Below are 22,298 nucleotides of genomic sequence, written 5' to 3'. Positions count from 1 at the left end.
GCCGGATGTCATCTATAAATCCTCAAAAATTTCCAGACTGATGTTTAGCAAAATAAGCCCAACTGGGCAAAAATTTTTTTTTCAATTGATAAAAAAAAATAGAAGGAATAGTCGGCCCACTCTAGGATTGGCGGGAAAAATTGCAGCATTAAATGAAGTTTTTTTTGAGAAAATAAAAAAAAAAAAAAAAATGACGAACTTTAAGAAAACCACGGTTTTTTTCAAAAAAACTGAAAATTTCATAGAGTTTATCGTCATAAAATTTTTTTGTATTTTTTTTTTGAAAAGTACATTCAATGACAAAAATTTTGAAAAAAAAAACGTCCCGATTAGTCAATTCTTGAAGAAGTTATAGCTATTTGAAAAATAAAAGCCTTATTTTTGAAAAACTCATAACTTTTTTTGGGTTGGGTAAAAAAATTTGAAAATTTTCTGAAAAATGATTTTAATGGGGTATAAAAGGAAAAAAAAATTTCAGCCAAATCGAAAGGGGTCGGGGTCAAAAGTGGTTGATTTGGCGTGGAATGCCCCATATCCCGAGACGAAAAATTCAAGTCTCTCGGAGTCTCTGAGAGTCTCTTGGAGTCTCTGAATGAGAGACTTATTGTAGTCTCTGGGAGTCTCTGTGGTGGCACCCACAGAGACTCGTAGAGACTCGATCTCTACGAATCTCTCAGGAAGAGACTTCCGAAGACTGTTTTAAAGTAATAGAAGTCTCCGAATCAGAGACTCTGCGAGACTGTTTCAGAATCTCCGAATGAGAGACTCGGCGAGACTGTTTTAGAATCTCCGAATGAGAGACTCGGCGAGACTGTTTTAGAATCTCTTAATGAGAGACTCTACGAGACTGTTTTAAAGTCTCTGAATGAGAGACTGAGGATCAACTCTTAAAATATTTTTATACAAATAATTAAAAATACAATATAGTTTTATATTAATAGTTTTTATTATTAAATATTACATTTAAAATTAATTTAAATTTTCTTATACAGGAGTATAATGCATTATTATTTTACTCATTACTTACACTACTATTTGCTTTTTCAATAGATACTTTCTGATAATATATAGTCTTTAAAAATTTTAAAACATGTTCCATACACATGATAGCCTATGCAGTAACTAATGCTAAAATAAATAAATGTATGAAAAATTAAAATGAAAATAAACAATAATAAATTATTGTTATAGAAAGGAATGCAAATACTTACTTACAGGTAATGATGAACAAAGTTCGCACGTGGTACTAATACTATTATCGGAAACTGAAATATAACATGATTTACTGATTTCATCGATTTCTGATGTTTTATTGTCATCTCGAATTGTATCGGCTACTATCTCGTCGTCATCTGTGTAATTATCTTTATCTTCGCAATTTTTTTCAAGTAAACTCGATAAAAGTTCTTCATTATAATATTTCTCAGTTTGCTTACAAGCTTTTTGAGATAATAGTTTGAATTTACTAAAACTTTTTTTCTCTGCAATATTTTTGTTGAATTGTTTTTTTTCGAGTTTCTTGTTGCTTTATCAATGATGTTTCCATCTTTCCCCAACATTTATTTTTTCTAATTCTTCTTTAGACCCTATGAATATGAACAGAGATTTCATTAAATAAATAGAAAAAATAGAGAAAAAAAAAAATTTTTTTTAATCTTTACGAAGTTGTGAAAATTATTTTGTTATATTACAAGTTTTACTATTTTTAATAACTTACTGATGTATTGGAGAATTTTCGTTTGAGACTTAGATTTTCCCCATTTCACTATAGTACAATATCCCCTACTTCTGCTGTAACGTCTGGGCTCGATGGAATGCAAATGTCTTTTTCGTTAATAACAGACTTTTGCAAGGTTTTAATCCAAAAAACTAAAACGAACATTTTTTTAACACTGTGAAACACAACACGATATCCACTGATATTTCAAGCAAACTATCCGATTCGAAGGTTCAGTTCGGAATGAATCTTTAAAATATTATTTTCTGGACACAAACTTACAAATTTACACCAACCTACGAAAATATTGTACGTGTAAAAATATTACTGCCTAATGTAGTACCAATTTTATTATATGTACATACACTATTGTTTGTAGATAAACGTACCCTACTTATAAAATTTTTGTTACTGTTTGGCCTTGTTGAAGAGATAAATTTTAAAGCTGTTGGGGAATTCCCAGTTTTTAGTCTCTGTAAGTCTCGTGTTGGGAGACTAAATGTTTGCTGGGAAATTTTACAGTCTTTAGTCTCTCCAAGTCTCGTGTTGAAAGACTACATGTTTGCTAAAAAATTTTACAGTCTGTAAGTTGTCTCTTTAAGTCTCGTGTTGGGAGACTTAATGTTTGCTGGGAAATTTTATAGTCTGAGTCTTCCATAGTCTCTGAATGAGAGACTCTGGGAGACTCAAAGAGACCATGTGAAACACGATTGTCTGCTGGTCTTTAAAATGGAGACTCTGAGAGACTCAGGAAGATTCAGAGAGACTCAGCAAGACTCAGCGAGCCTTCTAGAGACTCTCAGAGACTCAGAGAGACTTGAATTTTTCGTCTCGGGATGTTTATTTGAGTCATTGACTTATGAGGTTTCTCAATTAAATGAAATTGTTGTCAACCCATTAATTTCTTTTTAAACGCTGATTTGATGCATATTTTGATTGATTTCTATGGAGGGACATCCAAAGAACTCAAAAATGCAAAAAACCCAATTTCGTAAAAAACATGACTTATGGGGTTTCTCAAATAAACGATTTAATTATACCGAAAAATTCTGTTTTCAATCTGAAAGCGATTAAAAACAGACTTCATATAATACGAAACAAGTCTGATATTGGCCTGGATAGAGAATAGTACGGACACGAACCGCTTATACATTTCCATATAAAATAAATAAGATTTCAAAACCTCAATCAAATAAAAAATATTTTAATTTATCATTTAATTTGAAACAGATCTAATTTTTCGACCCAGGGTAAACATATATAGTACACTGATCCAAAAAAATTTTCTAATTTTTTTTTTTTTAAATCCCGCATTGAAATATCTTCCAAGTACCGAAAAAAGACGCCTGTGAAAATCCGTAAGTACCTATCCCCACCAGTTACCCTGCTCGTGCATCTTTAAACGCATGTTTTATTGTCAAAAAATAAAAAAAAATTGGATTGAAACTATTCTAAATCATTTTACTTTATTAACTAGAAAAATACATCAAAAAGTATATTTAGAAAAAAAATACTGATAAAATAAAGTTTATCAATGTTTACTTTATTCGTGCGATTATGTCACTTGACACCTCTGTGTTACCAAGACTTCTTTTGCTTATTTTTATGATTAGTCATTTCCAACACTTTTACTGGTATTTTTGCGAAGTTTAACTGAGAGAAAGAAAAAATACTGAAGATAGAAAAAAAAAAAAATACTTGATTGCGATTAGTCGCGATTTTTAAGTATTATCTCGATAAAAAATCAAAGATCAAATGAGCACAGATAAGCTATATTCTACAATATTTCCTCGCTGATAGCATCAGAAATATATATTTGAGCAATAGTATACTACATATATGATAGAACATGTAATTATCACAATCCACTTCCGGTTTAGCTGATTAGCAGCATTGGCGTACGGTCCAATTTGCGCCGCATAGCCAATTACGTGTGCAACGTAATTTTGTTCGTGTGTTGAATGAAACAAATGTGCGTAAGGTCCTAGAAAAACGAACAATTCCATGGTTAAGATTTTTCTTTCATAAAAATAATTTGATAATTACCTATAGCATAAATCGGAACATCGCCGCCGCCATGATAAGCTTCGTCGCTAATGAAAGCTGCTTGTTGGCTGTACTTATAATCTGATGTATTGTAATTACTGGGATCTATTCGAGTTGCTGTGCCGTTTTTTATTTCGTAGGCCATATTATTAGGTCCTCCTGTACTGTAAGACAATGAAGTGTACGGTATTCCGTCGTATTTTGATTTCTGAGCGATGCCTAAAGTCCGGAAATTTATTATTAACTTGAATGATAATTGAAAAAATTGAAAAGCCGCGGGTTTGTAATGAGTTACGATAAGTGCAGATATTTTTAAGTGGTCACTCTGAATTTCCTGACTATAATAATTACCTAAAATTGAAGAATTTCTATCAGCGTACCCATTGAAGGCCATGGAATGCGAATGATCACTAGTAACGATCACCAGAGTGTCATCTAAATCGACCATCTGTAAAGTGGCATTGATAGCATCCGATAATCTGACAGTTTCACGGAGTGCTTGAGCAGCATGCCCGCGGTGATGAGCGAAATCAATTAGTCCACCTTCAACCTGATCAAAGCCAGTCGAAATTTATCAACGAATTCATTCAAAACGAATTTAGCAACTTTTGAAAACTCACCACTAACAAAAAACCCTTGGGCGCCTTCCGCAGCACCTTAATTGCCATTGTGGTCATCTCTTCGAGACTAGGCTGCCCTTCTGGGCCATCAACTCTCTCCCAGTCCATATTCAAATGTCCATTGGCAAAGATCCCCATCAGAAAATCTACATCATCAGGATCTACGGCCCTCAATTGCTTGTTATTTTGGACAATCTGGTGCCTGGCCTTTTTCAGAGCCTTATCTCGCGCCCAATCCTCTATTAAATTTCGCCCATCGCTACTGTAACATGCCCACGTATCAATAGGGTCTATTTTAGTTCCCGTTACGTTAGATTTAAGCATCTGGCGCCCACCGCCCATAATAACTTTTATGTTTCTTCCCGGATCATCTTCAATCAATTGACGCGCAATGTCTTTGCATTTTCTAGCTCCAACTGGGATTTTGTTTTCACATTCCCAATTACGATTCGGTGAGTGAGCGTACAAAGGAGCCGGTGTCGCATGTGTTACTCTTGTCGTCGTTACAAAACCTATTGATATAGCACATTAATTTTTCATCAATTTTAGAAAATTCAGTAGCGTCCTAGTGAAAAGTGATTTAAGACATGACGACTTTAAATTTAACTATACAGTACAGGACTCGGTACATAAACTAACAGACAAAATTAGAATAAGATTACCTTATCAAAAAATTCGTGTGGAACCCATAGGAATCCATATAGAAAAATATCGATTTATGTAAGAATCCGTAGGAATTAATATAGGAGAATACTGATTTGCATAAAAATTCATGTCGGAAATCGTGCACAGTAAAAAATATTGTGTAAAATCAACACAGTTTGTGGGTTAAAAACGGTTGACACGAAATTTGTGTTGAAATTTCGACACAAACTTTGTGTAACCCCTTTTTAACACAAAGATTATGTTGAAATATCGCCACAAGAGGGCGCAAAGAATTCCACAGTAACACACAAAATGTGTTAATAAAGAGTGTATAACACATTTTTTATGTTACAAAATAAAGTGACACAAACTTTGTGTTAGTTTAACACACTACAATTTTTAACACAAACCGTTTTCGACACAAATACACAATATTTTTTACTGTGTGGGTATCTTGATTTCTATATAGGAACTTACATATATGGATTTCTTTATGGGAAATTCATATAGAAATCTGGGTTTCTACACACGGAAAAAAGTGAATTATATAAATTGAGAAACGGCAAATAATATAAGAATCAAGTGATCAATAAATACTATCATTCTAAATAGTAATTTTTTCATTTATAATTAAAACGTGAATAATTATAAGATAAGTATTAAAATTTATTGTCTAGGCAAGAAAATTTAATATTTGAACTTTAAAAATCGTGTCTTTACTATTAAAAATTTATAAAACGTATTATAAAATGTATTGTACGGAATATGTTACATTTCCTATATTGACTAGATCCATACTAGATTCCCATATGAATTTGGCATGGTGTGGATTCCCATAGGAACCTATGTGAAAATCTATATCGGTATCTATGCTGGATTCCTATAGCCATATCGGAATCCATTTGAAAACGCCACACTGAAAAAAAAGTTTTTTTCCTCCCAGGATACAAAATATTTTTATCCGAGTATTTTAATATCCAGTTTAAGTTTCTTAATATTAAAAAACTGGTATTTTTCCCCTGAGAATACCTAAGTTTTTTCTAGAGCTAAAACTTAATGCTGCGTTACCATAGCAACCGCAGTAATCACTACATTTTATAGAAATTAAATTTTCCAGTAATTTTACCATAAATACAACTTTTAAAATTAGTAGTTATTTTAATATTATTAAAAAAAGGCTCGTAGTAAAATAAACATTACTTAAATATGTGTTAACTGAGTGAGGTTAATTCAGCCATATTTTTTATTTTGGTATTTTGCTGAGAAGGAAACCGAGTTTTTTAGCAATCAGAATACTTATTAGTGTGGGAAAAAAACTTTGGTATTTTAAAAACTAGAATACCAGGTTCTTTACGGGAGGGAAAAATTTTCTAGGTGGAAAAAAACTTTTTTTTCAGTGCATATGGGAACCATACACGGAGAGAAATTAATTATTGTATCTATTATACAAAAATTGTAATTTTAACCATCTAAAATGGTAATAACATTTTTCAGTAGTTATAATGATCAGTATTACAATTGAAAATGATAACAGTTACAATTGATGATGGTAACGGTTACTATCGAAGATGCTAATTGTAATTATTAAAAATTATAATTGTTATAATAGAAGATGGTAACTCTTACCATTCAAAGTTGCAAAAATTCTTAACTAAGAATGTGTGTGTGCTCGCGCGTGTGTGTGCATGTGTACGTGCGAGGATATATGTGTGCGCGTGTGTTTACATGTGTATGTGTGCATGTTCGCGGGCGAGTGTGCGCAGGTGTGCGGGTAAGTGTGCGCGGGTGTGTGGGGGTAATTGTGCGCATGTGTACAGGTGTGCGGGGGTAAGTGTGCGACCCCGTATTTATGTACATGTGTGCGTGCATGTGCACGTGCGTAGATATATGTATGCATGTGTGTGTGTGTGTGTGTGTGTGTGAAATTAATCACTACCCCAGTTAATCAAACTACACATAGACAAGCGTCAGACTATAACGTTTATATTTTAATTTTTTATTAGCTTAGATGGTCATCATTATTTTGGCTGATAGTAACCATTACCATCAGGTTATTAAGAATTACGATTTTTTATAATAGTAGTAATTATTTAAGATAATAACAGGTATAATTTCTGGTTATCATCAATAATTGTAAACTTTATCATACAGATGGTAGACACTACCATTCAGATTGTTTATTTAATAATTTAAATGATATTATCAATCATATAATTCAGTTTAAAAATTGTACTATAACTTGATGGTAACATTTACCATAAAATTTTCTCCGTGTAGGAATCTAGACTGGATTTTTATAAGGATTTTTTGATAGGGTATAGTATACTTTTAGCAATCAATAAGAGCTTCTGTCAAAGTTCATAATTATTTTGAATTTTCTGAGTAGGAAAGGAGGGGGCAAAGTGGGTCCCTGGGGGCAAAGTAAGACCCTTAAAATTTTCAAAACTTCAAACAATATGAGTGCTGTTTGAATCCAAAAAAAATGAGAAAAACAAACAAAAAAATTATTAATGTATCTTCATTTTTTTTCAAATACAAATTTTCAAAATCCCCTACGTGGAACGATAACCACATGCATACAGATTACAACGCGGTTTGGTTTTTTTGTTTCTGACAATTCGTTTTTGAGTTAGAGATGAGACCGTGGTGGGGGAAATTTTTTTGGTGCTCCGCCAAAATGCTTATAACTTTGTAACAACATAATATTTTTTAATGAAAATTTAGGGGAATTATCTTCAATGTATACTTTATGAAACAAAAGAAACCGGATCCCCAAATTCTTTTATTATCCCAGTCAAAAAAATTCCCGAAAATCACGTATTTTTTTTATCCTCACAGTGGCTATCCCCCTCAAAATGACTTTTATATTAATAAAATACAATTGTTTTATAGTTATTTGCAAATATCACAAGTGTAAAGAATAAAAAATATCAAATCCGAAATTTTTTTGAGGGCCCACTTTGCCCCTAATTTTCGATTTTTCAATTTTAGTGGACGCAGCAAAATGAAGTGAAAATAAGTTTCAAGGGTCTAAAAAAAAGTAAACGCGTAAAAAAAAATAATGATATTATAATTATTTTCCTTAAGGGGCCCACTCTCCCCCCTCTCCTAACAGAACTTGTCTGCACTATTTCCCCGACAGATCCCGACTATGGATCTTTAGACCTGCCCATATTACCCAAATCTATCGTAATACTAACCAGTATCCTTTCCAGCCTTTTGCGCCCATTCGAGAATCGATTGGGCCTGATACTCTGAACGCAAACTACTTTCGCAGTCATTCAGAGCTACATTATTATCGACACCAACTACATTGTAGTTCGTTTTGACGCCGCTAAAAAGCGCTGTTGCCGTCGACGCTGAATCCGATACTTTTTTATTAGTATTGTAAGTCTGATAATAAAGGTAAATATATATAAGCATTTATATATCTCATAAATGAATACTATTATTAATAAGTTTTGCGTAAATTATTGAACGCAAAAATTAATAATACGTTTTTTATTGTAGACTGACCTTCAATAAACCAACATGAGGTAATTTTTCCCATGCAAGATAACTTGTCTCTCCATTATGGTAAATTCTACTTGCCGTTATCGTATCGATACTCATGCCATCGCCAATAAATAATATTACGTTTTTCGCAATATTTTTATTCCACGAGTATGACAACGATTTTTCTAATTCGTCTTTCGCTATATCAGTCCAGTAATTTGCATCTATTTTTTTTTTTGAATTTAAAATATTATTTAATAATTAAATAAATAAATTATTTAACAAATTCAATAATTATCAGGTTTTCTAAAGACTTAAATAATAAAATATTAATTATGTAACAAACCTTCTATTGCAGAGATCAAGTAAAAACTATAAATAATTAGATAAATTTTGAATACTAGAGACATGATGTTAGATAATTTAAAGATAAAAAAAAAAACTCCGGATTAGAACACGTGAGCTCGGAGACTGATCAGCGATAATTGCCAGGCGTAGGGTACAATAAATTCTTAATAACTTAAGGCATGACATTTTTTTTTCTAGAGAGAAAAAATTTTTTTTATCTATTCATTGTTTCGACGAATTGTTAATTACATGCTTGTGATTATCTATGAATTCTTAATATGTTGAAGGTTGAATTGATAAAAATGTCCATTTGGAGTGACATCTATGATTTTAATGAATAATAAGGAGACTTATCTTCGAAGCTCGAACGAAACATTTTTACCATCTGTAAAAAGTTGTGAACAAGCTTCGAAATTGGCTAGCAGATGTCTCTGTATGGTCTGATAAAACGTCTGCAGATTTATCATTTTCTACTTCTAAACTCTGGCTCTAATAATTTAGGGGTAGAAGAAATTTTTCGGGGGTTCTATCAAAGAAATACTGGACTCTGCCATGTGTCTGAACCGCCTGTACCAATTCACGGATATGATACCGTAGTATATGGGACAGAAAGTCAAATCTCAGCAGATCCTTGTTGGCTCATGTAAAATCACGAGCTCGTGCATAAAAGCAATCATAGTAAAAATTTATAACGAAATATATATAAACACCCCTGATTAAAAATTTTACTCAGATTTAATCGGAAATTCCCGATTGATTTTCAATCGGATTTAATCGGAAAGTTCCGAATGAATCCGATTGAACGTTAATCAGAAACCGGAAAGTTCATCGGGAAAAAAATAAATTTGATTGAATGTTTGTTTCTGATTGAACCAGACAGATATCCGTTTAAATTTCAATCAGATTTAATCGGAGTTTTTAATCAGGGACAGTCTCCAAAAGTCACTTTCAATGCAAATTATTGTCAACTTGAAAATTCAACTCGCCCGAAATTTGCGTCCATTAGACTGGAAAATGTTAGCAATAGTTGAATTGCAATATTTACTGCCTAGTTTCGAGTAAAAAACTAACAAGTCGAGAATTCATTCATTTTTGCCGTCAAATCGAAAAGAAAATTGCTTAGAAACCTGGAATTCAACTTAACCGAAACCTATGAATGCTATTGGACGGCTTGAAAAGCGAACCTATGCTGAGCAAATCTGGCAATCTGGAGAATAGAAACGCTAGTCTAGTTCTAAACTTGATTACGATTGCGACTAGGGGTAGTAACTATGGTTCCTTAGGAACAATCGTGATCGAATCTGAAGCAAATCTTGAGATCTATCCTTATTTTATTATAGATCTAGACTAAGAATTCTACTTTTAGGGTTAGGGCTTACAGACTATTAAATCAAGCCTCCAAAAAAAAACCCAAATAGCCAATAAATTATATTATGTACCCACCGGAAAATTTGTCTGGGAGGGAAAGTACAGTATTAGTTTTTTCGTAGGGACAAGATCGGTTTTGCAAGAAGTCCCTAGTGGCAATATTGATTAATTCTGGAGCAAATCTTGAGGAAATCAAGCAGAATACAGCAAAATATTATATCTTTAGATACTGTGCTCACAAGATTAAGATTTTTTGACTAAGACAGCTACTAGGGGTAAGCATTGAAAAAACAGACGGTAAAAGGCAGCATTGCTGCATTTATTTTTTTTCTTACATATAGGTCAATTTTTTACTATTTATTTACAAATACAGGTAATTGGTTTAGTGAATTTCTATTGTTTTAGAATATTTTCTATCATTAAAAGTCGTTTGCGAAGTTCACGACAGGTATAACACCGAGGATTTCTCTGCCGTCTTATGTATCTTTCTTTACCAAAAACTACTCCTTTGCATTCCGGCGAATATCTGAAAATAGAAATTTGAAAGAATTAATAATATCACATTGTAGTATGATTATTTAAGGGACGTTTTTGTGCGACTGTGAGTCAATCTTATAAATAATTATCTTTATGGGAATTTTTGAGAATCTATTGGATTTTATGAAATTTTCTAGACAGGGTCAAATGAGGGATAACTGTTTCGAAATTAATTTCGCAGCTATTAAATTGTCGAAAATATTCCAATAATTTAACATAACAGTCGTTGTAAAAAAAGTAAATTTCTTATTTAATCAATACTGTGATCAATGATGAAATTTCAAAAAGGATTTTCATAATTTTGAAGGATTAAAAATCATTAAAAAGTTAATCATTTCTAATCCTATAAAATCATTTTGTTTAATCAGGGTTAAGTCTTACTTCGATTTTTCCATCTGAGTACCAACACACAAAGGCCACTTTTCCACATGCTTCAAGTAATTATGAAGCTCATCAATTGATGTTAATTTTTCATTGATATTCTCTTCTTGGTTATTCGAGCAAATTATCTAAAAATTAATTATAAATTAATTCAAATTCAAAAAAAAATATACATATACTAAGTATATCACGTCAATATTTACAAAAGCATATATTTTTATATGCCCAATAAACACATGACCTTAAACTGACATCATATATAGAGCATAGATCATAGGGCGTGTTCGGCGGAACTAAGCCCTGAGCAAATTTTCTCAGGACAGCAAGATTTGGTATAGTAAATACTTTTACTATACTAAATCTTACTGATTACTCAGGACTTCGGTCGAACACGCCCTATGTTCTATAACCTATATATGATGACAATTTAAGGTTATTTGTTCACTGGGCGCCATTTTGGCTTTTGTCACTAAATTTAAAACTAAAAGACCGTGTAATTTTTTTTTTAATTGCTAGTCATATTATAAACTTATTCTATAGCCAGGGTTGCCAGATTCGGTGTATTACCGCAATTTGGGCGAATTTCAGACGTACCTTGCGCTAAAATTTTTATTACACAGAAAAATAGTATTTCTTGGCGCAAAAAATTTTTTCTTGTTCTCAGAAAATTTTTGTATTATAAAGTAAAAACAAAACTTTTCTTGGGGTAAGATAAAATTTTCTCGGAACAAGAAAAAAATTTTTTAAGCGAGAAAAAAATTCTTGAGCCAAGAAAAATTTTTGTCTTCAATTCATAATACAAAATATTTCTTGCGCCAAGAATTTTTTTTTTCTGTGTAGGCGATTTTCCACAAATTGGGCTATTTTGAAATTCGTCTGTATGATTACTAATCTTCTAAGAATAAAAAAAATTATTTTCTGAATTTCTTACTCTGTTCTCGGTTTATTCCCACGTCTTCATAATTTACTATAATTCCGAATAGCCAAATTTGGTCACCAGAAAGTTGGTGTCTGTAAATTGCGGTCGACTTGTGGGCAACTTGAATAATATATAATATTCGTCATTTGTTATCTATCAATATATTTTCAAAAATAAACTATTTAAAAATAAAAATGTCTATTTATTCAAAATTATTAACATTGGGCGGTTTTTATTGTTAGCGTGCGCTTTTTCTGTAAGGTCACGCTACTTTCTGTTGAACACTTCTGGCAACCCTGTCTATAGCTGAAAATTGGAAAGAAAATTTTTAGCTGTAAATAAGTCTACAAAACGATTGGCAATGAAAAAAAAATTATGCGCTCGTTTGGTTTTAAATTTAGTGACTAAATCCAAAAGGGCGTATGAAAATATAATTCCTTCTGGAAATAGTAACGCAATATTTATGTACATACAGTAACAGACATATTATTGTTTATACGTAATTCATTTGTTTTCCGCATTTTCACAGGGTCAAAGCGAACACAGTGAATTCCGTGTGGATTCATTGAAAAATACCAATTTTTTGGCAGTACATAACTACTTATAATACTATCTGCTAATTCTTTCAAAGAATTTGAAAATTCTTCTCTCGTTTGTTCATATATTTGTTCTCGATGATTTTCATCGGTATCTTGTGGATTTTTTTGCCGCTCTTCTAAATAATCGCAATGACTTGATTGCTCCTGAACATCTACATCCGCTGGTATTTGCACAGGCTGTTGCTGTTCGTCGTCAACTATCGATTGATGTTCGATGGTTGGTAGAGCGTCGTCCAGTAGATATTTTCTCGGTCGATCAGAAAAATGTATAATATCCCTAATTTTTAGTAGATCACAATCCTTAATGTGTTCTTTCTTAAAATGTAACTGACAAATGTAATCTGTGATTTTTAAATTTATCCCTAAAGATTTGGACCAACGTTTTAATTTTGTCGAACACTGCAGAGTAATTTGTTAATTAGTAATAAAATTTAAAATCTAATAATCTTAAGATTTGAAATCAATGTATTTACTAACCCCTACGGAAAAATAAGACAGCTGACGAGGCTTGTCGTGTTTTGTGTCGTGACTCTCATTACCTCGACCACTTGGACAACTTTCAATGGCGCAAACTTTTCTCATTTTTAAAAACTTAAAATATTAAAATGTTTGTATAAAACTTACTTTTAAAAATTTTTAATAAAATCAATAGGACACACAATAAACTTTTAGGTTATTAAAAACAAAAATATTATTGGACTACTTGAACAATTGGGTTTCTATTTATACTTATTTTTATCTACTACTCGAGTCACGGTACACACTCGCTGATTTTACGACTTCCTGTTGGCTTATGCAACTAGCGCCGCGATTGGTCATTTGTTGAACTGTTAGTTTGCCCGCACAGTTCACATGAAGACTCTTTCAGTTGAGTGTAAAATTAAAAGGTCGTAACGGTTAACCTCTTCATACGAATGAAATCTCTGAGTTGATTTTATGATATTTGATAGTACATATTTAATATTCAATAAAACGACTAAAAAATGGTATTCATAATATATTTTAGTTTCTGATTTATTCTATTTCATTACGATTAAAAATTCTTAATTGGAATCAAAAGGATCCAGTTGAGTTCAAAACCCTGTTTAGAAAATCTCATAGAATCCAATCCCTGATTAAAAATATTCATTGAAAAGGATTGAAAATTATTTCAATTCTTTTCAATCCCACGGAGGTTTTGGAAAGTATTGAATGGAATTGAAATTTCGATCATTTGAATACTTCCTAATTCTTATAATGGAATTCAAAAGTATTGAAAAAAATTCAATCTTTCATCATTTCAATACCTTCCAATATAGAAATATTTTGGTATTGAGAAGGATTCAGAAAGATTCAAAAATTTCAATTCATTTTAATTCTTTTCAATCCTACACTCGATCCGAAATATCGAACTATTTTGGTATTGAGAAGGATTCAGAAAAATTCAAAAATGTCAATTCATTTGAATTCTTTTTAATCCTACACTCGATCCGAAATATCAGACTATTTTGGTCTTGAGAAGAATTCAAAAAGATTCAAAAATTTAAATTCATTTGAATTCTTTTCAATCCCATACGTGACTCTATAATTCGAGACTTTTTTGGTATTGAAAAGTATTCAGAAAGATTGAAAATATCAATTCATTTGAATCTTTTCCAATTCCTCTGAAGTTTAGAAATTCTTATATTATTTTGGGATTGAAAAGTATTAATTTTATATCTAAAGGAAAACCTTGGGGTATAGAAAGTATTCAAAAGGATTCAATTCTCATCTTTTTCAATACTTTTCAATGAATATTTTTAATCAGGGATAGATTCTCATGAATTTCGATAGAGATTTTATAAGAATGAATGAGTTCTATACGAAGTGTTATATTTAAGTATAGGGCCTTATACATACAGCTATAAGAATATATCGGATTTTTTAAGCAGGAAAGACTTACAAATATCTAGTCTTGAATTCTGTATAAAGGAAAAGGTTACAGGTGGAAATATATATTTCAAAAATAACTAATTAAGAAGTTACCCAACAAAAATATCCAACACCTCAGATATCCCGGTGTTGCTGATAGACCCAAATGGCTGACGGTGGATATTTCTGTTTTTAGACATTTTTATCGCTACCCTGTTTAGAAAATCTCATAAAATCCAATAGATTCTCATCAATTTCCATAAAGATTTTATAAGAAGGAAATGAAACATGATTTCGGCGCGGTTTAATTTGAAAATTAAGAGTTTTTTTAGGTTGGATAATTTTTTTTTAGGGCAAAAACTAAAAGTTCAGGGGGCGGCAGTAAAAAAAAATAACAACTTGGGAAATAACGGACACCCTAATATCTATACTGTAAGTATGGCCATCATTAGTAGAATCATCAGTCTTCTGTTCAATAATGAACTGAATTCTATCTTCTATATATGGATAAACAATTGAATTCTTCTCAATATATTTGACTAACGCATAACGAGTTGTTACTCCCGATACTAAAAATGATAATTTAAACAAGTTAATTAATTAATAACATATTATAGAAATCAATCGATAAATATATTACCATCAGACTGCCATGGTAAATTTTTTAACATTTCAAAACCGTCGCCACCTGTGTGTAGAAATTCCACAGTTATTATTTTATATATTTTATCTTCTATTATTTTCTCATATTTTGGAACATCACAATCAGCGCAGCGTATTAATGTTGAATCACGTACGACTTTTGAACCAGTCGGTTGCAATAAATTATAAACAATCTATAAAAAAAAAAAAAATAATAATAATAATAATGCCCACGGTGCATGTTGTGCGGCGAGCGGAGATTTTGTTTACTCCGTGGCGCACCATGGGCAAGATAGGTCAGCCTTCCATCTGTTGACCTACAAAGCGCACAAAAAACTTTACGTTGGGTTAACACCCCAACGTAAAGTCAAACTGAGTTCAAGACGATACTAAACTTATGGCCGGAATGGTTCCCATAATGATATGGGAATAGTTTCCATAATATTATGGGAACCATTCCTATAATGGTATGGGAACCATTCCCATATCATTATGGGAACTATTCCCATAATAGTATGGGAACTATTCTCATACTATTATGGGGATGGTTCCCATAATATATGGGAACCATTCCTATAGTAGTATAGGTACTATTCCCATACCATTATGGGAACCATTTCCATAATGCATAGGAAAACTTCCCATAATTTTCTTTCCGTGTGAGCATTTAAACAAACAAATAATAATAATGATAATAATTGTTTATAGTTATTACTTTTAGTCCAGAGACTTGTAAGAAACGTCCTAAAGAATCTGGACCTTGATCCGGTTTCAAAGATGCGACACTAAATTCTAAAACTTCCAGTAATTGTTTTCCAGTAATAGTTATTTTTCCAATGACATCATAATTTGCCAAAACGGAATAAATATCATTCGATGTTATCTATAATGAAAAAATTCGTTAATTAATATTCAATAAGAAAAATACTTATTATTTATCATTATTGATATTATTTATACACTGTAAAAAATCACCGGGGTAAGTCCAAGCGGTGTAGGTGTTAAAATTATAATAAGTAATAGTAATTTCAATTTTACACCGGGTGGAGTTAAAACGAGTCCATTTTTAACACCGCTCTTTTTACAGTGTACTAAAAAGTGATATTAATAATTACTTGGTGTGATTTATCAATAGAAGCTTTTATCGCGCCACTATTGAAAATAGCGACTGCGGCGTCCGTCCATCCATCGCTACCTCCGTATACCCCAGTATTCTTGAAAAAATAAAAACAAATTATTCGTCAAAATGTACGCAAAGCGCGAATGCTTCGATTAATTCATTAATTAATTGATTAATTGCTTAATCGACGGATTAATCAATTTCGGAGATAAAAATTCAAATTCGATGTACTACGGGTCTATTAACGTGATTAATATTGAAAAATAAAACGATTGATCATTATTATTTAATCGATTAATCAACTGATTAATCAGTTTGTTAATCTGTAAAATTAAAATTTTTATTTTACTGTTTAACTGATTGAATAATTCAGAGTATCCGAATTCAAATTTTCAGATCGCGTATTCGTTATTACGATTGTATTGAATGATTATTATGTACCGTAATCCGTTTGATTAATTGATATTTTTTGTTAATCAAAGTTGAATTTAAAAAAAAAACTTTTTCTGCATGATGAGTTTTGATTCCCCAACAAAATAATAAGAGAAATTTTCAATAATTAATTTAATTAATTGATAACACAAATCAATTAATCAATTAATTTTTTGATTAATCGTTTGAAAATTAGAAATTCGGGGTTTTAAATGTAAAAAATTCATTTAGAATTGGAAAATTTTTAACTTACGTATTGAACCATTGAATCGGTAATAAGATTCCCCAAATTACATTCCCGTACTCGACAGGGTAATTTTCCCCCTTCTAATTTAACTTTCGTTTTGCCAACTTCTTTACTCATAAGATCAACAATAGGTTGTTTCATATCGTTTAATTGCTTAACAACATTCTGGTCCATGTCAATTTCGTGATTTACCAGAATAGGATTACCTTCAATCTGTTTTATTTCACCCTCAGAATCAAAAACAATTGACAAATTACCCAAATATTTAGTGTACGCAAAAGCTTGAACGATGTAAACCTTGCGTCCATTATTCTGTACGACCGTCGTTGGATAAAGTCCTTCAGGTACTTCTTGATCCGGCGCAGTCCCATTATACAGAAATGTGTTTGTGTGGCCGCCAATAACGAGATCCAAACCATCAACGGCTTTCGCTATTTCCTTATCGCGTTCATAACCTGAATGGCCGAGCGCTATTATTATATTGACGCCTTTTTGTTTCAATATTTTTACTTGATCTCTTATTGACTCTATTTCGTCCAAAATAACGACTTCCCCAATCCTTGATATCGTTTCCGTTTCTTTGGTCAAGTAACCAATTATTCCTATTTTTCTTCCATTTTTCTCGATAATTGTAAAATTTTTAAGATTTGGTACCGCTAAATCTTGCTGTTTTGTGAGGTCTAAATTGCATGTTACCACTGGGAATGTCACGTTATTTATAAAAGGTATTAATCCTTTTGGCGCTAAATCAAATTCATGATTTCCTAATGACTGAAAAAACATATTTATTTAATTTTATTGTAAACTAATTAATTTTATTTAGAAAAAAATTAATGAAAATTCATGTAATATGCTTATATATAGTTGGATCTGAGCAGATATAACTATATATACTTGTATATGCTTAGATATGCGTACACAGAAAAAAAGGATTTCTTGGCGCAAAAAATTTTTTCTTGTTCTAAGAAAATTTTACTTGACCCAAGAAATTTTTTGTATTATAAAGTGAAAACAAAACTTTTCTTGGGGTAAGAAAAAATTTTCTCGGAACAAGAAAAAAATTTTTTAGGCGAGAAAAAAATTCTTGAGCCAAGAAAAATTTTTGTCTTCAATTCATAATACAAAATATTTCTTGCGCCAAGAAATTCTTTTTTTCTGTGTATATCTACTTGGATATCAATCTTAGTACATCTCTATATCTGCTTATATATGATTAGATCTGAGCAGATATAATTATATATGCTTATATCTAGCAAGATCAAGTATTTGGATGTATTTAGATATAAACAAATTTAACGAGATCCAAACATATCTGGTTGGATCCAAACGTTTTTTATCGGGTGTCCATGTAATTTTATGAAAAATGGCCCGTAACTTTTTTTCCGTTAGGAATAACTCCACACAATACAAACGTTTTTTGTTAACTATGATTTCTTCCAGTATAAAAATGCCAAAAAAAAAGTCCCAAGAATTTTTTTTTTATGGAGTTCTGGAGTTTTAAATAAAAAATGACTTTGCATACAGAATAGCGAATTTTATTTCGGCAAAGTGATGTGAATTCTATGTTAATACGCATCCTCTCCGATCCACGATTTCAATCTCGAAATAAATTACTCTAATTAATTTCACTCCAAGGGGATAAATAAATAATTAAAATCATCCACTCCGCCTTCACTCCAAATTTAATTCCTCACTCCCCAAGTTTTCTACAGTGCATGGGTAAATTTACGGTAATCAGAACCCGGCAGAGTAATTTAAAAAAAAACACTTACAATAGCATCAGGCTTCAAAATATTTAAAAACTTGGCAACTATTTTCCATTCATAGTAACCGAACCACGTCGACCCAAAGTAAGTATCTCCGGCGTTCAAAAATAAAGTTGGAGTCGATGATTTTCTTGCTTGTTTAACCAAAGTAGATATTCTTGCAAACCCACCATAACAGTTATTCTTTTTTTTCTGTTTAGGACTGCATGGGGTTGCCGATGCTGATATTTCTTCGAACCTTATCAAAGAAAAAAATTTAAAAACTTTAAACCCTTGAAAGGGCACCTCTAGTGTAACCGCCTGAAAAAAAGCTGATTGGGAATTTTTTCAGAGAAAACTACTGCATGGAATATTTTTACCTTTTAAGAATATATTTTTGGATATATAATAATTATATGATAAAATTTTCGGACCAAAAAATTAAAAATTCTGCGAGTTATTCGCAATCTCCCAAGGCTAAAAAAAAAAACCCCACTGCTGCAGTGATCGCGACCTACGCAGTGCATGAAATAAAAAAAAAAAAGGAAGTCTGATCCAGTCATCATGGCTGAGAGGTAAGTAGGCTTACTACTCTAACTTGGTAACTGGCCATACGTGGGTTCGAATCTCAGTGTTAGCCGGAAAAGCCGGTTCTCTGAGATTCGCCTTAATGTCGACCTTCCGTAAACCCCTAAAGTCTCAAGGGATCACTTCTAATAGTTTGTATTCGCTAATGACCCCGGCAATTCAAAAGCGACTTTAACTTAAGGTTTCGGAAGAATTACGGCATTTAACGGAAAATTACGGTACTCTCTAAATATGAATTAGTGATTTTTCACTCATTTCAAGTGAATATTCACTAATTGTCAATGCTACAATCGTACCACGCAGAATTAGTGAATATTCACTGAACGAATATGTGAATAATAGAATTCACTGATTTGATAAGTGAATATGAGAATCCACTAAATTGAAAAGTGAATATGGGAATCCACTGATTTCATCGGTAAAAAAAAAATATTATATTGCGAAAAAAAATATGACACTTGTAATTAGATCCGAAATGTGATTAATGTATTAGAATCTTTACTTAGAGGAAGTATACATGATTTTGATTGATGAAAAAATCCCGGTGACTGCTGGGCTCGAACCTGCATCCTTCCGATTCAAAGTCTTTGATGCTATCCAGTGCGCTGACCTACGCATGTGATTGCGTGAGTGTAAATAGTATATTCGTTATGATACCAAACAATGACTGATGAAGAAGTAAAAAATCCGTGATGTTATGATTGACGTACTCTTCATATAAATATATTATTGTTCTGTACTCTCTTAAAATGAACCAGTGAAATTTCACTTATTTTTCCAGTGAAATCCACTGGTTCAACTAGTGAACCGAGCGTTCACTGGTTTAACCAGTGAAATTCACTGATTCAACCAGTGGAATAAGATGATCGCTTGACTCACTGGTTGAACCAGTGAAATTCACTGGTTAAACCAGTGATACGCCGGTGTACTACATAAATATAAACACAATAGGTTAGATTAATTTTATTTTATTATAAACGTTTATTTATAAACAAAGTGAAGTCAAACAAAAAGAGTCTTAATAACAATTATATTTAATTAAAAATTATTTAGTAATAAAATAAATAATATTTATTAGGATTTATAAATATTTAATTTGTTTCCATTTTCAATGGGCTTTTTATATTGTTCAATTTTAAAATTATGTCATTCATTTTTGAGGTTAGCTCCAAGCTATTGAAATTACTCCAAAGTTATTTATTTTTAAACTCTGTAAAAATTATGGCATATAATTATTATTGTTATATAAAAGTTAGTTAAAATATTACATGAAGATAATCAATAAATATTACTTATTTATTTACATAATAAAACACTTAAATATACTCATGTACAGAATGCTGCTGTACCCGCGCGCTTACATATTTTTAGTTCACTGGTTGAAACCAGTGAGCGCGACGTTCACTGATTCAACCAGTGAACTTCACTGGTTGAATCAGTGGAATTTCACTGGTTCATTTTAAGAGAGTACTTCTATTTTTTTTTTATTTTGAAAGTTTTTTATTAAAATTTTCAGAAATAGCACCATAATTAATAATTATATTTATATCTAGTAAAATATTTAATTATTTGCTAGTTAAAGTTACTAGTGAAATTGTGAAATTCATAAATTAAGAAGTGAATAACAGTTTCACTTGTAGAAATTATGAAAATATCGCTAGTTCAGTAGTGAAAATCACTAATTTGCTAGTGAAAATTATAGTACTAAATTTATTAGTGAGAATTCACTAATTTGTTATTTAAATACACTGATTATGAAGTGAATACTGATTCACTAATGTAATTAATGAAATTTCCACTAATTCATGTTTAGAGAGTATTTTACGGTAAAATACTAAATTTTACGGTAAACGTATGATATTTCATGGCAATAGTAAAGTATGTTCACCGTGAATTTGCAGTAGGAGAACGGAATTTTACCGCAATATTACGATAAACGATCCACCAGGGTATTTTTGAATGAATTATTAAAATTACCTTGAGTGCATATCATTGGTATGAACGATATTGAGTTGCCATTCTCCATTGTCATTTCGTGAGGAATCACTTGGTCCTGCATCAATTGAACTAATGATAAAAGAAATAATAACTGAAAATTTTATAACCCCGCGAAATATCATTTCAGATAATTAATATTGCTTTGATTAAAAATAAATTTCGTCTAATAGTTGATTTTTTGGAAAATAATTCTGGAAAATGATTGACTTTACGGATTGGCTGGAAACTTCCGTTGATTCCGAGCTTGAAAAAAAATTTTACAAGTTAACACAAAAATATATTTGTCCAGCTAAAATTGTACAGTTAAAATAACTTTTTACCCGTTAGGATTACGAAAAAACTAACTCAATACTTTTTTGTGAAGAATTAAATTTCCTACAAGACTAATTGATGAAAAATTCAGAGAAAAATTTTTTTCATAGTTTTACCGGATGAAAACGGAAAAAAATTTTTTTTTAGGCCAATATGTGATATGTAGGGTAAAATGGACCACTCGAAAAAAGTATTTTTTTTTTTCGTTTTCCGTTAAGTTATGACCTTTATAATGTTTTTATTACATTTTAGGTGAATATCTGATATGTGGGTGAAAATGGACCACTCGAAAAAAACATTGCAACGAAAAAATTATTTTTATTTTTATTTTCCGTCAAGTTAATTTTTTCGTTACAATTTTTTTTGTGGACCATTTTACCCCACATATCACATATTGGCCTAAAATATGATAAAAAACATTATAGAGGTCATAACTTGACGGAAAATAAGAAAAAAAAAATTTTATAATTTTTCGGGGAGGGGGCCTTCGTGCCCTAGAAAAAAAAATTTTTTTTTCGATTTCTTGCAAAATTTCGACTGGTTCTTCCGAAATAGACGGAAAATAAATGAATTTGATGGTTAAAAGCCACAAAAAAACCGGTTTAAGGGGGCATTCGTGCCCCAGGCTCCCCTATATACTTTTTTCCCA

General features: G+C 31.4%; 2 protein-coding genes across 2 annotated transcripts; both read right to left on the bottom strand.

Annotated features, from left to right (window-relative positions):
• Positions 1–3,222: 3,222 nt before the first annotated feature.
• LOC130665982 (uncharacterized) lies at positions 3,223–21,371 on the bottom strand. The gene is made up of 18 exons (XM_057466616.1): positions 21,317–21,371; positions 20,219–20,267; positions 18,779–19,010; positions 17,013–17,777; positions 16,323–16,421; positions 15,923–16,090; positions 15,206–15,401; positions 14,927–15,134; positions 13,153–13,231; positions 12,550–13,074; positions 11,158–11,285; positions 10,734–10,765; positions 8,545–8,747; positions 8,229–8,421; positions 4,384–4,895; positions 4,115–4,313; positions 3,764–3,982; positions 3,223–3,701 (listed from the first exon to the last, which is right to left on the bottom strand). The coding sequence occupies exons 1-18, from the start codon at positions 21,369–21,371 to the stop codon at positions 3,520–3,522; spliced, it is 4,044 nt and encodes a 1,347-aa protein (XP_057322599.1). The 3' UTR covers positions 3,223–3,519.
• Positions 10,539–13,395, bottom strand: LOC130665357 (uncharacterized). The gene is made up of 4 exons (XM_057465692.1): positions 13,153–13,395; positions 12,550–13,074; positions 11,158–11,285; positions 10,539–10,765 (listed from the first exon to the last, which is right to left on the bottom strand). Exons 1-4 carry the CDS (start codon positions 13,255–13,257, stop codon positions 10,633–10,635), a joined length of 891 nt encoding a protein of 296 aa, XP_057321675.1. The 5' UTR covers positions 13,258–13,395; the 3' UTR covers positions 10,539–10,632.
• Positions 21,372–22,298: the final 927 nt, after the last annotated feature.

The sequence above is a fragment of the Microplitis mediator genome, chromosome 3 (assembly GCF_029852145.1).
Source record: "Microplitis mediator isolate UGA2020A chromosome 3, iyMicMedi2.1, whole genome shotgun sequence".
Classification (NCBI taxonomy): Eukaryota; Metazoa; Arthropoda; class Insecta; order Hymenoptera; family Braconidae; genus Microplitis; species Microplitis mediator.
The sequence above is the reverse complement of the archived record's forward strand: the minus strand, read 5'-3'. Positions and strand labels throughout refer to the sequence as shown.

Bases quoted from the DNA above. Each gene is read 5' to 3' on its own strand.
- LOC130665982 (XM_057466616.1), bottom strand. From the start codon at position 21,371: ATGACAATGGAGAATGGCAACTCAATATCGTTCATACCAATGATATGC. The intron at 17,778-18,778 runs GTAAGTGTTTTT...ATGTTTTTTCAG, and splicing joins TTTTGAAGCCTGATGCTATT to TCATTAGGAAATCATGAATT. The intron at 16,422-17,012 runs GTAAGTTAAAAA...TATTTTTTCAAG, and splicing joins CCGATTCAATGGTTCAATAC to AATACTGGGGTATACGGAGG.
- LOC130665357 (XM_057465692.1), bottom strand. From the start codon at position 13,257: ATGAGAAAAGTTTGCGCCATTGAAAGTTGTCCAAGTGGTCGAGGTAAT. The intron at 11,286-12,549 runs GTATGTACATAA...ATTAATTTTTAG, and splicing joins ACAATAATATGTCTGTTACT to ATAATTTGCTCGAATAACCA. The intron at 10,766-11,157 runs GTAAGACTTAAC...TTCTATTTTCAG, and splicing joins ACTCAGATGGAAAAATCGAA to ATATTCGCCGGAATGCAAAG.